The sequence below is a fragment of the Hemitrygon akajei genome, chromosome 2, assembly GCF_048418815.1.
Source record: "Hemitrygon akajei chromosome 2, sHemAka1.3, whole genome shotgun sequence".
In the NCBI taxonomy this organism is placed as follows: Eukaryota; Metazoa; Chordata; class Chondrichthyes; order Myliobatiformes; family Dasyatidae; genus Hemitrygon; species Hemitrygon akajei.
Genome location: NC_133125.1, coordinates 143,932,520 through 143,946,697, shown reverse-complemented (window position 1 = coordinate 143,946,697; position 14,178 = coordinate 143,932,520). Strand labels below are relative to the sequence as shown.

At 42.4% G+C, this 14,178-nt stretch overlaps 1 protein-coding gene across 1 annotated transcript in view; it reads right to left on the bottom strand.

The window, feature by feature from the left end:
• Positions 1-14,178, bottom strand: part of rasa3 (RAS p21 protein activator 3) — a 162,082-nt gene that overhangs the window by 59,497 nt on the left and 88,407 nt on the right. Inside the window, exon 3 of the mRNA XM_073028960.1 lies at positions 3,408-3,511. Coding sequence (XP_072885061.1) covers positions 3,408-3,511 — 104 coding nt within the window. The remainder of the gene's footprint in view (positions 1-3,407; positions 3,512-14,178) is intronic.

Genomic DNA, 14,178 nt, shown 5'->3' with positions numbered 1-14,178 from the left:
GAACAGGATGCTGGTGAGGCCTCAACTACAATATTCTGCACTGCTTTGATCTCCTTATATAAAAATAAACGTAACGTTGGTCACAGTCCCCAAAGGACATTCACCCTTGGGATGGGAGGGTTGTCCTACCAAGCAGACTTGGGTCTGGTTTTTTTTGGATTTTAGAGGAATGAGGGATGATCTGATTCAAATGTAAGATCCTAAGGCAGTTTGACGGGGCAGACGGGGAATGTTTTCGCTAATGGGGGATGTCTTGAACAAGGGAATACAACTAAAATTAAGGAGTCAACCAATTAAAACAAGTTTGTAGAAATGTCTTCTGGCAGGAGAGTGATAAATCTCTGCAATTCTCTGCCCAAGGATAGTAGAAACTGACTCATTCTAAGTATTTTACACGGAGGTGGATAAATATTTTATACATTGACGAATAGAGCGGTATGGAGAAATGGCAGAAAAGAGGAGCTAAGGCCAGCATTGTTCAGCCATGATCATCAGACATGGACTGATAACATTCTCTTCAAGATTGCTGAAAACTGCCCACTTCCAACAAGAGAAGGTCTAACCAGATACCCTGGCATTTAGTGGCTGAGTTCCCATCATGACCATGAGTTTCTGAAACTCAGCTGGCCTGGTCATGGAAATACTTGTATACAAGGACAGGATCTCCTGTGATCAGTTACTCACCTGCATCCACAAGACAGGATAACGTGATGGATAATCTCCCATTGCCCGAGTGAGTGCAGTTCCAACAACTCTCAAGAAGCTCAGCACCATCCAGAAAAAAAACACACGCTCGACCGCCACCCTGACATGCATTTCTTCCCCACCACCAGTGCAATGGCTGCAGAGTGCACTGCAATTACTCATCAAAAGGCACTTCCCAAACCCTCACCCTTTGCCACCGGGGAGGACAAGCAGGAGCAGGGAAGCATCACCACTCCAGTGTCCACACACTATCTTGATCTGGAAATAAATTGCCTTTAATAATGCTGGGTCCAAAGCCTGCAAATATCTCTCCAAGAGAAATAACGGAGAAGCTTAAGCAAAGGGCTACGGTTGCTCAAAACGGAAACTCACCACCATTTTCTCAAGGGCAGTTAGGGGTGGGCAATAAATGCAAATAAAGCCCATATCTCCCCAAAATAACAAAAGTAGTTCCCTTGGTGTCGTACTACCACAGTGTAGCACTCCCTCTGAACCGCCTCCTGACAGTTCAGAACATCCTCAGGACCATCTCTTCCCTTGGTCTGACCTGCTCACAGTGTGATGCTCCTTCAAATACAGGTGGCCCCCCCCCTTACAAAGGTAGAGCGTTCCTATGAAATCTTTCTTAAGCTGAAATGGCATAAAGCGAAAATCCTCTTTGTAATGCGAAAACAGGTTACTAATGTAGGTCTTTTGTATAAGCGAAGTGGCGTAAAGCGAACATTCCTAAAGCAGGGAACACCTGTACCCCCTTTCCCACTGTGTGATGCTCCCCTGGTAACCTTCCCTTCCACAGTGTGACACACGCTCAGTACCAGCCCTCCTGGTGTGACAATTCCTCAGTACTACCGGTCCCATAGTGTGCCCCTCCCACAGTGTAACTTATCCCTTTAGTATCGCCCCTCCCACAGTGCTGTGCCACAGAAGTAGAGTCTCTAGCACTGAAGTTTTTAGGAAGGGTTTAAACTTGCTACTTTCTAACAGAAGAAATGAAGCCCACACCTCTGGGGAGAGTCAGCAGCTACCTGTACCAAAATTCAAATCTGCTTCTGCTTATGATTGTATAACACAAGCTTCCAATCAATGCATGTTACAGAAGGAGATAAAAACCTACATGTTTTTATGAAACATTGAAGCCTGAGTCACGTTTATTACGTTCAAAGGTGCCGTAAGTTGCAGGGTTGCTGATTTTATTTTTTGCAAGGGAGTGGTTTGGGGGTTTAGAGTTTAATGTTCTATCTGCCGTTTTCCAGGCAGGCGATCTGTTAATTTTTGTACGAGGGTGGGGTTGAGGGGTTTGGGGTTCGCAAGTTTATTTCTTTTTCTTTCTTGTGCGGGGGGGGGGGGGGTTGTGGATGATGTCTTTTTTTCCCCAATGACTTCCATGATTTTAATGTATTCCACGGCTATCTGGAGAAGACGAATCTCAGAGTTGTATTCTGCATATATACTTTGATAATAAAATGAACCTTTGAGAGTGAGGCTGCCAGTTAAATGAACATCCTGCCTGGTTTCTGACTGGACCAACACCACTCACTTCGATACTCCCTCCTGCATCCAGAGAAGTGGATGACAGCAAACTGTCCACTTTTCTACCTGTAATGCCCTGGTTAAGATTTTTACTGCTATGCTGTAGGTATTTCATTTTAGCAGTTCTGTAAGAACAGTCTGTTCTGCTTTTAGCATGTTTTGGTTTCAGCTAAAAGATAAGGGGCTATGATGCTCAACTTAGGAAGGTCTTGTCAGCCAATCAGGATGGCATAATCAGAGGAAAGTTTGAGAGAGCAGGGCAGAGAGAGATTTGCGACAGACAGTATGGTTCACGTTTTTTGTTGGCGGGAGCTGCAGAGAGCATAGGAGGGAAGATGGATGAGGATATCTTGGGAAGGAGCATCCCTGTTGTACGAAGTGCTTTGTGCAGATGAGCAGTTCCAAGGAGGAAGGGCGCAAACTCCCGAGAGAGAGCCTATTTGTTCGAGACGGATCTCCAGTGAAGCTTGGAATGTGTTGTGTGTGCTTTTACACAGACTGTGAGTCCAGAATGTGAGTAAAAAGACAACTTCAAGATGAGCTCCAATGATGTGCACATTTAGACTGCTTCAACTGTAATGGGCCCTTTTCTTTTTCCTACTAACTGTTCGATAAAGCTGGAATTTGTAAACATACTTTCTTTATAATTTTATGCTGTGTACGACTTGGTATTTCTTGCCAACCAACAACTGTGCATGGGCAGTATTTACGCAGCATTCGCTCAAATCGAGGTTTCTTTCATTGGAACATCATGGCTGTTAGCGGGACCAACAATGAGCCAAGTTTCCACACCAGCCCAGTGAGTGGGCTTCATACCCCAGCAGACAGTTTATTTTTTCTCTGCTGTAGATGGTCGAAACTCCTCTCATTCCCATGGCTACGGAGATTTAACTCTACTAGTCTGGAATATATCAACCAACCTGCAAATCACACCCAAGATGAACTCTTACAATGCTTTTGATAATTGGCATGGAATCATCCTAGGCGTAATGATTCATTAGTGCTGTGCCTATGACCATCACCCTGTTCTATGGTTTTGTCAATCAAAGAGCATGCTGCCCTCAACCTTAAAGGAGTATAAGAAATGCAAAGTTAATTTGAGGAAATGCCAGGCACTTATCACAAACAGAAGACCAAAAGCAAAATATCTATTCAGCAAGGCTTCCACTTACCAATAATTGAATCCCTCCGAAAGACATCTCTATCAAAAATATAAAACGACAGGTGACGGAAGGTTCTTGGAATTTCACAATAGAAATCTTCACCATAAAAAGGGCTGAAATGAAATATTGGCCTTTGTTAGTTTATTTACTTTCAACTAGGGAATTAAAAAACACTTGGTCAGTTCTCATTTATAAATAGACAGCATTAATAAACCTTCAGATTATATATGGTTAGTAAGGTAGTGCTGTGAAGATCCTCACTGATATCTCAAACAGCACATGCTCAAATTCCACAGCAAATTGGAGGATTAGAATTCAGTTTAAAAATTAAATCAAGGGGCTGGTGAAAGTGACCAGGCTGTGGATGGCTGTAGAAATCCGGCTGATCCACTAAATCCTACTGGGCAGAAACCCTGCCAGCCTTATCGAGTCTGTGCCAATCTGTGACACGAATCACACAACAACGCCATTAACTATTAACCACCCACCTAAAGAGCCAGCTGCATCAAAATTAGGGCAGCCTTTGGACAAAAAGTGGCATTCATTCCACTGATTGAGAATACATGGAAAGACAAAGAGCAGGAAGATAACTATGTGGAATAATGGGAATGTAAAAGGTAATCTGTCTGGAGTGATTGAATGACAAAGGATAACCAGTCTAGTGGGAAAAGATTATGATAATCTGTCTGGAGTGATGGAATAATGAAAAATGATCTGCCCAGAGTGATAGGATTGCAAAGCATAATCTGTCTGGAGTGATAGGATTACAAGGATAATCAATATGGAGTATCATACAAAAAATGCTGGAGGAACTCAGCAGGTCAGGTAGCATCTATGGAGAGAAATAAATAGCCAATTTTTTGGGCTTAGACCCTTTATGAAAACCGTTGACTTTTTATTTCTCTCTACAGATGCTGCCTGATCCGCTGAGTTCCTCCAGCATCTTGTGTGTGTTGCTCTGGATTTTGAGCATCAGCAGAATCGATTGCATCTACCCAGAGTGATGGAATTAGAAAGGATAATCTGTCCGAAATGGTTAGTTCTGCAAATGGAAACCGGAACAGAATGGTAAGACTGCAAATGATATGGAATCAAGTTTGAAACGGCCACTTGCTGAAACATTTTTAGTTTGAATGGATAACAGCTGGAAACAGCTGTAAGGTAATTAATCTCAGTTTCAAGGGTCTGCAGGAAATGCAGTGCGTTTGATGCTTCAAATTTCCAGAATTACTTCCAGATGTCCACTGCTTGCTCGGTGCTTTTTTCCCTGAACTAACATCTCACGACATACAGTGGAATTGGCAACATATGGGAGGTGTGTGAACAGAAAAGGCCATTCAGCCCTACACTACCTCCCTCCAATGCACTATCATCTTGTCAGTAAACCCCAGTCAGTGCCGTACATTGCAGTGCAGCTTTATGCAATGTATCGCAGCCAACTTGCTCAAGTAAGCTCCCAAATACTGCAATGACCAGCACACAAATGCTGCAGGAACTCGGCAAATCAAGTGGTATCTATGGAGAGGAATAAACAGTCACTGTATTGTGCCAAGACACTCCATTATGGAAAGGAAGTTTGCAGAGGCCAGAATAAGAATGTGGGGTAAAAGAAGGAGTACAAGATGGCAGGTGATAGGTGAGGGAAATGATGTAAGAAACCAGGAGGGTATAGGTGGAAGAGGTAAAGGGCTGGAGAGGAAGGAATCTAATAGGAGAGGACAGTGGACCATTGAAGAAAGGGAAAAAGGAGGGGTGTTAGATGCAGGTAATGAGGTGAGAGGGTAACCAAAATGGAATTGAAAAAGTGAGAAGGCAGTGGGGGAGGGGTATAATTACCAGATGTTCAAAAAATCGATGTTCACGCTATCAGGTTGAAGGCTACCCTGACAAAATATGAGGTGTTGCTCCTCCAACCTTCTTTGTGAGAGAGGGAAAAAGGGATGGGGAATAGAGAAGGTGGGGGGGATTACCAGACGTTTGAGAAATCAATGTTCATGCCATTAGGTTGGAGGCTACCCAGATAGAATATACGCTGTTGTTCCTCCAGCTTGAGTGTGGCCTCATTGCGACAGTAGAGGATGTCATGGATGGACATGTCAGAATTGGAATGGGAAGTAGAATTAAAATGGGTGGCCACTGGGGGATCCTGCTTTTTCTGGCGGACAGGGCATGGGGGCATGGGTGCTTGGCGAAGTGGTCTCCCAATCTACGTCGGGTTTCATCGATATAATAGATGTACCAGATATAATAGATGACCCCAACAAACCATGGATGTCCATCTATGAATGTCAATTCTCGAACTTCCCCCACCCCTTCTCTATTCCCCATCCCCTTTTCCCTCTCTCAATTTATCTCCTTGCCTGCCCATCGCCTCCCTCTGGTGCTCCTTCCCCCTTTTCTTTCTTCCATGGCCTTCTGTCCTCTAAATTAGAGCCCCTCTTTTCCAACTCTGTATCTCTTTCACCAATCAACTTCCCGGCTCTTTACTTGCCCCCTCCCCTCTCACCCCTCACCTTGTTTTCCTTCCTCCCCTCCCCCCACCTTCTAACTCTGACTCCTCATCTGCTTTTCTTCAGCCCTACTGAAGGGGCTCGGCCCAAACGTCAACTGGCCTCTTTTCCATAGATGCTGCTAGGCCTGCTGAGTTTCTCCAACACTTTGTATGTGATCTTATCTTTTGTACTCAATACACTGATTTATGAAGGGCAAAAACTTTCTTTATGATCCTATCTACCTATGTCGCCATTTTCATTGAGTTATGGACCCATATTCCTGAATTCCTTTGTTCTACCACACTCCTCAGTGCTGTACCATTCAGTCTGTAAGACCTACCCTGATTGGTCCTACCCAAGTGCAAGACCTCACACTTGTCTGCAATAAATCCCATCTTCCATTTTTCAGTCATTTTTTTTCCAGCTGGTCAATATCATGCTGTAAGCTTTGATAGCCTTCTTCGCCATTCCACATCCATAATCTTGGTGTCATCCACAAATTTGCTGATCCAGTTTACCACATTATCATGCAGATTATTGATATTGATGTTAAAGAACAACAGACACACAGCACCAATCCCTGCGGCACACCAATAGTCACAGGCCTCCAGTTAGAAAAACAACCATCTACTCCCATTCTCTAGCTTTTCCCATGAAGCCAATGTCTAATCTAGTTTTACTACCTCATCCTGAAGGCCAAGTGTTAAAACCTTCTTGACCAACTTCCCACGCAGGACCTTGTCAAAGGCCTCATTTAAAATCCATGCTGACAACAGCCATTGCCTTCCCTTCATCAACTTTCCTGGCAATATCATCAAAAAGCTCTCTAAGATTGGTCAGACATGACTTACCAAAGCCATTTGGTAAGGATTTACCTAATGTGGAAAAATATACTCTTTCCAGAAGCAAGGAGGATCAGAAACAAAGTTCAGCAGCAAAAGATTTCTATTGAAGACGAAAATCAGAGTGAAAGGCATGATCAGTTAAGGACAGCAGATTTCCCAACCTAAAGGGAAAAGTTACTCTGGGTTGGTTTTTATTATAATCTGGCACCTTCAGTACTGATACTGGTTTTACTAACAGAATCAAGTTTAATCTCACCAGCATATGTCGTGAAATACCAGCCATTCATTACTTTCCCTAAATATCCAGATTGAACTGAAAACTTACATCTGCAGATCAATAGCAGAAGTCACCAGATTCTAATGAAGTAACCTGACCAAGTTAATGTCCACAGACATTGGTGGATACAGCCCAGTCCATCACAGGCCAAACCCTCCCCACCTTTACTCGGAGCAGTGCCACAAGAAAGCAAGGACACCCACCACCCAGGCTATGCTCTCTTCTTGCTTCTACCATTGGGCAGGAGGTACAGGAGTCTTAGGACGCCCACCACCAGGTTCGGGAACAGTAATTACCCTACAACCTGATGAAAAGTCTCAGCCAAAAACACTGACTGTTTATTCCTCTCCATAGATGCTACCTGACCTGCTGAATCCCTCTAGCATTTTGTGTGTTCCTGAACCAGCATGGGTAACTTCACTCACCACAACTCTGACTTGATTCGACAGCCTCCAGACTGACTTTCAAGAACTGTACAACTCATGTTCTTAGTATTATTTATTCCTTTAATTTGCACAATTTGTCTTCTTTTGCACATTGGTTGTTTGTCAGTCTTTGTTTATGTATAGTTTTTCATAAAATTCTATTGTATTTATTTTTTTCTGTAAATGTCAAAGAAAATGAATCTCACGGCTGTATATGGTAATATATACATAGTGTGATAATAAATTTACTCTGACTTTGATTGCTCTTTTAAAGAGCTGGTAGACTGATGGGCAGAATGATTTCCTCCTTTGCAGAACAATAGTGTGATTATTCAGTTCTGCGAAACTGCATCACTGACAATGCCACCATTTATTCCCATCCCCTGTTGCTTCTGAACTGAGGGGCTTCTGTGCCTAGGCTGGAACATTTAACCAAATTCTCATGTGCCTGTAGCCAGGCCAGATACAGACTGCTGACCTCCCCTCTTAATGTAATGGTCACCACATAACAGTAGATTAGAAGACCAAAGGGCTCGGTTTTAATTAGCATGTCCTCAGAGGGGTGAGTGGCAGATATGTGGTAACAAAAATATATACGGTATATACTAGAGAAATTTTCCCTGTTCTTTGGGCTCTACTGTGAAAAAAGGTGCATGTGATTCACAAATAAAAATTCTCAGTTAAATTGATCAAAACCCCTGGTTGCAATACTCATTTACGTGAACAAAGGTTTGGGGGCTGAATACTTCTTCAAGACACTGTACAGGACATGTATAGATAGTGGGAGGGAGCTCAGGAATGTCGATGAATCGAGCAACCTGATGATGAACAGAGAATTGTGATGAACAGGGGTTCAAGTAACTCCTTGCTACACCAGCAAATGGAAGATTGAGGTTCAATTTCCGCCACTGTCTGTAAGGAGTTTACTCGTTTTTCACGTGACCATGAGGGATTCCTTCGGGTGCTCTGATTTCCTCTCACAAGGACGTACTGGTTAGTAAAGATCAGTAATTGTGGATGTGCTATGTTGGCACCAGGAGTATGCTGACACATGCGGGCTGCCCCTAATCATTGGAGGCAAAATTTCACTGAGTGTTTCAATGCGCATGCAACAAATAAAAATAATCTTTATCTTTAAAACCCTGGGGTTCCTCCATAGTTCCCTGAAAGTGGCAACACAGCTAGATAAGGCGCTGAAGAAGGCAAATGGCATGCTGGTCTTCACAGGTCAACCAAAGAATATAAAAGTTAGGATGTTATGTTGCAACCTTACAAAACACTGGTTAGGCTGCTCTAAGAGTACCGTGTGCAGATCAGATCACCACACTTTAGGAAGGATGTGGTTGTTCTAGAGAGAGAGTGTAGAGATGATCTACCAAGATGTTATTGGAACCCAATGGCACGCGTCTCAAACAGCCTCTGACAACGAAATCCAGCTCCTAGCCTTTATGTGGCTTAGCTACTAAGCCTAGTGGATCGGTTTCTACCGACAGAAAGGGCAAAGGTGGGTTATTGGTGCCTTAAAACCAGTCACTTTGAGCAGTTGGCGATCACAGCTCATCTAGGAGAAGGAAAACTTTGATCTCAAGCCTCTGCTGCCTTGCAGCTATGCCCACTCATGGAAAAGGTTTTGGGAGTAAACCCTGAGGAAAATATGGAGCTGGAGTCCCTAAGACTGTCTTACATTGAGTTCAACATTGACTGGCAACTTTTGTAATACTGTTGGTGCCAAACGGTATCGCCGTTTGCTGTTCCTTTGGACTCATCAACAACATGGAGAAGGGGAGCCTGCGACATGGCAACAAGCCAACTGTCCTGGCTAGTGTATGCAGACAGCAGGAACACTAAGTCCACGGTGGGCCTCAAAATAAATGCCATGAAAATAAACTTTCTACTGTCATAGTCACAGAACAATATAGCATGGAGGGGGGAGAGGGACTAGGGAGGAGGAGGGAGAGGGAGAGGGAGAGGGAGAGGGAGAGGGAGAGGGAGAGGGAGAGGGAGAGGGAGAGGGAGAGAGAGGGAGAGAGAGGGAGAGAGAGAGAGAGAGAGTAAATTAAATTGACTAATTAAGCGGCTGCCCCAGTTAGCCGAAGTTTAAACTGTTAATGTTTATAATAGTAAAAAAGGTATAAAATAGACAAACTACCATTTAACTGAGTAACAAATGATGTACTTTAATGAAATACAGAACAAATTAAAACACTACCAATACTACTACAGTACTACAAAACCATTGATTAGTTCCTAATAGTTATAGATGTAGGAATTCCTCCAGTGTACCCTGTCATATTCTTTTAAATGACAGTAATTGAACAAAATCAGTGCAGATACCTAGTGCAGTTAACAAGTTACCTCCATTGTTTTCCTGCATGAAGTCATGTCATAATCCAACAATAAATTTCCTGGTATGCTGTTTAGTCACTTCCTCAAGTTCAGATGTGTCATCTTCATCACTTTCCTCATCTTCCTAATTATCAAAAATCACTGCTGTTTGAATTGGTATCAATTGGCCCAAATGGGTAACACAGAGCACTCAACTGACACTCTGAATAAACTGTGTGCTCTGAGAATAGTGTAGTGTCTAACGGCCACAGAAGTGCGCACACCAGATGCTACTTAGAGATTGTTCGGCAACAGTCTCCTGTTCCAATTAAGCTTCATAGTGTCCCAAATAAATGAAGGAAATCCCAGCTATTTTTGATTAATTTTTGTTTTTTAAGAGTTGTCCTAAATAAGCAACTGCCCTGATTAATTGATGGCCCAATTAACCAGAATCCAACGTATATAAAATTATATGAAGTAACAGTTCTGACTAAATTTATTTGAGCTATCACCATTCTACCTCAGCCTCAGCATAACTTTAATTGAACAAAGGGTCAACCTTCAAACGGGTCAGCCTCCTTGACTTTGCTCAAGACTCAGGCCCAGAGCTATGTGACATTTCAGAAGAATCCATGAAATATCCAAAACCGTAATTTTTCTCTTTCTGCCATTTCGACCAGCCCCATGTTCTTCATGAGTGCATGTATGTAGAATATCTCAGGAGAGCAAAGGAGGGAGTGGGTACAGGAGATGAACGTTTTTGTTCCATGGTTAATTATTAGAATGAGGCTTTTGTGCAGTTCACCATCTGGCATTGATTTGATGTCATATGACACCAATTAATTAGCATTCATCACGAAGTCCAGGCTGAGTGAGTGATTCAACAAATCCCAGGTCCTACGTTGCTTCAGAATTGTAAAAATCTTCATACAACTGCAGCAACTCTGTATCCTCTCCTGCCACTCTATACCCCAGTATCATCTCCCAACCTACCTACATTTCCTTCTCCTCTCCAGTACCTTCTCTTCCCACCACCTCCCAACTAATGTTCCCTCTAATTTTTAGGAGTCAGTGTGCGCAAAAATCTTATGTTGTGCAGATTTTTTTCCTGTGACAAAAGTATGTGAGCACTGAATGCACACATGGCACAGTTTATGTAGGTTTACAAAATATTTGACATAAAACTGCACAGAATAGCAACAAAATAACATACAAATTTAAGTCACTCAGTTATTTTTTCTCGCTCCTGTCTTTGGCATTTACCCTTTCTTTGTAAACTCTATCTAGACTAATAGAACTTCTGTCCAATTAATAGCTTTAGATTCTCATTAACATATCCAAATAACATTCACCTAAACGATTTCTCAGCTTGTTTTTGGGTTGATTCATTAGGCTAAAACCTCATTCACAGTCCGCACTAGATGCAATAAAGGTTCCCCCAATGTCCATCGGTTGAGCAAGGTCGCAAAACTGTTCATTTTGAAGTACAAATGCCACCATTTGAACAAAGTTTGAAATCAGTTTGGATTTAATTTTTTCTTGTACGGAAAATTTGAAATCATTAAACTGTCTAACTATTACAGTATTTTCAGCTAGAAAATCATGATATTTTAGACATAAGGCATTAACTTGTTCATCACCAAATTTGAAGTCACAATCTGCAACTGCAGAGAAATCAAAAGCTGACCATTCTTGTACCTCATTTTCAAGAAAACTGTCTTCTAAATGAACACAAAGACCATTTATAAAAGTCAACAGCAAACTTGTATCTACTGTGACGTTTTCTTCACGTTGTTGGCTTAGCAAAACTTTAACTTTGTCACTCCACAAAACATTGTCTCCCAGATACTGCTTTCTTATCTTGTTAATTTTGCCTCGCACAAATTGAAGTGATTCAATAGGTGTCAGGCCACTCTTGCAGAATCTTGCACAGTGCAGCCAGTTCATCAAAGACATCACTTAAAACCTGTAAAGCTACTTTGTATGTGATGTTTATCAATTTCTTGTGACAGGATTTAGCCACAGGGTCATTTGACTGATCTTCTTCAAAGTATGTGATCAGTGCCTCATAATTTTCTATTATTGCCTGCAATGCAAAATGTCTAGATAACCATCTGACTTCATTAAGTGGTCTGAAAGCAACAGCTTCATTTTCAGAGGCCTCTGCAATTTCTTTAAATTCGCATCTTTTTACTGTAGATCAAGAAAACATTGTATAGATTGTTCTCATCAAAGTTTCAATGTCTTTGATTAACTTGACTTCTTTCCATGCATCACAAATCCCCAGAACTTCACGGTGTGCTACACAGTGTTACTGAATTAAGTGTGCAACGTCCTGTTCAAGTCTTGTTGCAACACCATTAACTCTGCCCAACATTACAGACGCTCCATCAGACATAAACATCACCATTGTAAACTTCACGTTATGAACACTGTCTGCCAAAGATGGCTGCCGCCATGATGCAGCTGTACAAACCGGAACAGGCAAGGTGAGGTGACGTAAATTAGTGACGTGCATTGTGAAAAACTGACTTAACTAGTTAACAGAAACATTTAGCTAGAAGATTATTTTCAATAAGTATAATTATTAATTACTACATTATTTTAGGTAACTAACATTTTGTGCACAAATTAATTTCCTACGTGCGCTGGTTGAAAAACGTGTGCGTGCATACGTGCACAACTTAGAGGTAACATAGCTCCCAACATATCCTAACCCTCTGTGAAAGCTCCTTATATGATGTTATGTGCCAGTGATTCCGCTGCAAGTTAGTTTGTCATTGTACCTGAGCACACATGTTCCAGTACATATGACAATAAACTTGACTTTGACTCCTGCATTGCAATTAGCTCTGTGGCCCTCCTCTGAGTGTCCTTTCTCCTTGACCCCCCCCCCCCCCCCCCCACTTTTCACTCATCCTTTTTGATCAGTCTGGTTATCATTGGGATCTTCTCAGCCACAGTGAGAATAGATCACAAGACACAGAAGTAGAATTAGTCCTTTCAGCCCTTCAAAGAATGTAGAGTTCTTCCAATGCATTCCTCAGTTTGGCCGTCAAAGTTGACCAGACGGACTTGGGACCATGCTTCAAACCATACTACGATATGATATACAAAAGAAAATCTGGATGCTGGAAATCCAAGCAAAACATACAAAGTGCTGCAGGAACTTAGCAGGCCAGGCAGCGTCTATGGAAAAGAGTATAGTTGACGTTTCAGGCCAAGGCCCTTCATCAGGATTCTTTTCCATAGATGTTGCCTGGCCTGGTGAGTTCCTCCAGCATTTTGTGCATGATATGATAATCTTTTAAGACAATGTGCTGTGTGTGTACACTGCTTCTGCGCGCCCCCCCCCCCCACTGCCAGAGCAAGTCTTTCCTCGAATAAAAGATAGGTTAACTAAATCTCCTCTCCACTCAGCACTAGCTTATAGTGAAGGAGCTACACAAACATAACGTGTTTGCCTAGCAACACCCCCAGATCATACATTCACCCCTTGTCCCTCAGATACTGACCAAACAACACCAAAATGGAAGAAGACCATTCAGCACCTTGAGTATGCTCCACATTATAACTACAGAACAGAAACAGGCCATTCGGCCCTTCTAGTCCGTGCCAAAACTTTATTCCGCTAGCCCCATTGACCTTCATCCACTCCATAACCCTCCAGACCTCTCCCATCCATGTATCTATCCAATTTATTCTTAAAACTTAAGAGTGAGCCGGTATTTATCACATCAGATGGCAACTCGTTCCACACTCCCACCACTCTGAGTGAAGAAGTTTCCCCAAAACCTTTCCCCTTTCACCCTAAAGCCATGTCCTCTCGTATTTATCTCTGCTAATCTAAGTGGAAAGAGCCTACTCGCATTTACTCTGTCTATACCCCTCATAATTTTGTAAACCTCTATCAAATCCCCTCTCATTCTTCTACACTCTAAGGAATAAAGTCCTAACCTGTTCAATCTTTCCCTGTAACTCAACTCCTGAAGACCCGGCAACATCCTAGCAAATCTTCTCTGCACTCTATCAATCTTACTGATATCCATCCTATAGTTAGGTGACCAGAACTGTACACAATGCTCCAAATTTGGCCTCACCACAACATCCAAACTCCTATACTCAGTACTTTGATTTATGAATGCCAGGATGCCAAAAGCCGTCTTTACAACCCTGTCTACCTGTGACGCCACTTTCAGGGAATTATGTATCTGAACTCCCAGATCCCTTTGTTCCTCCACATTCCTCAGTGCCCTACCATTTACTGTGTATGTCCTACCTTGATTTGTCCTTCCAAAATGCAACACCTCACACTTGTCAGCATCAAATTCCATCTGCCGTTTTCTGGCCCATTTTTCCAGTATTACTGTATCTTATTTCCTCACCTTGGTCAGTAACTTTTAATTTATTATCCAG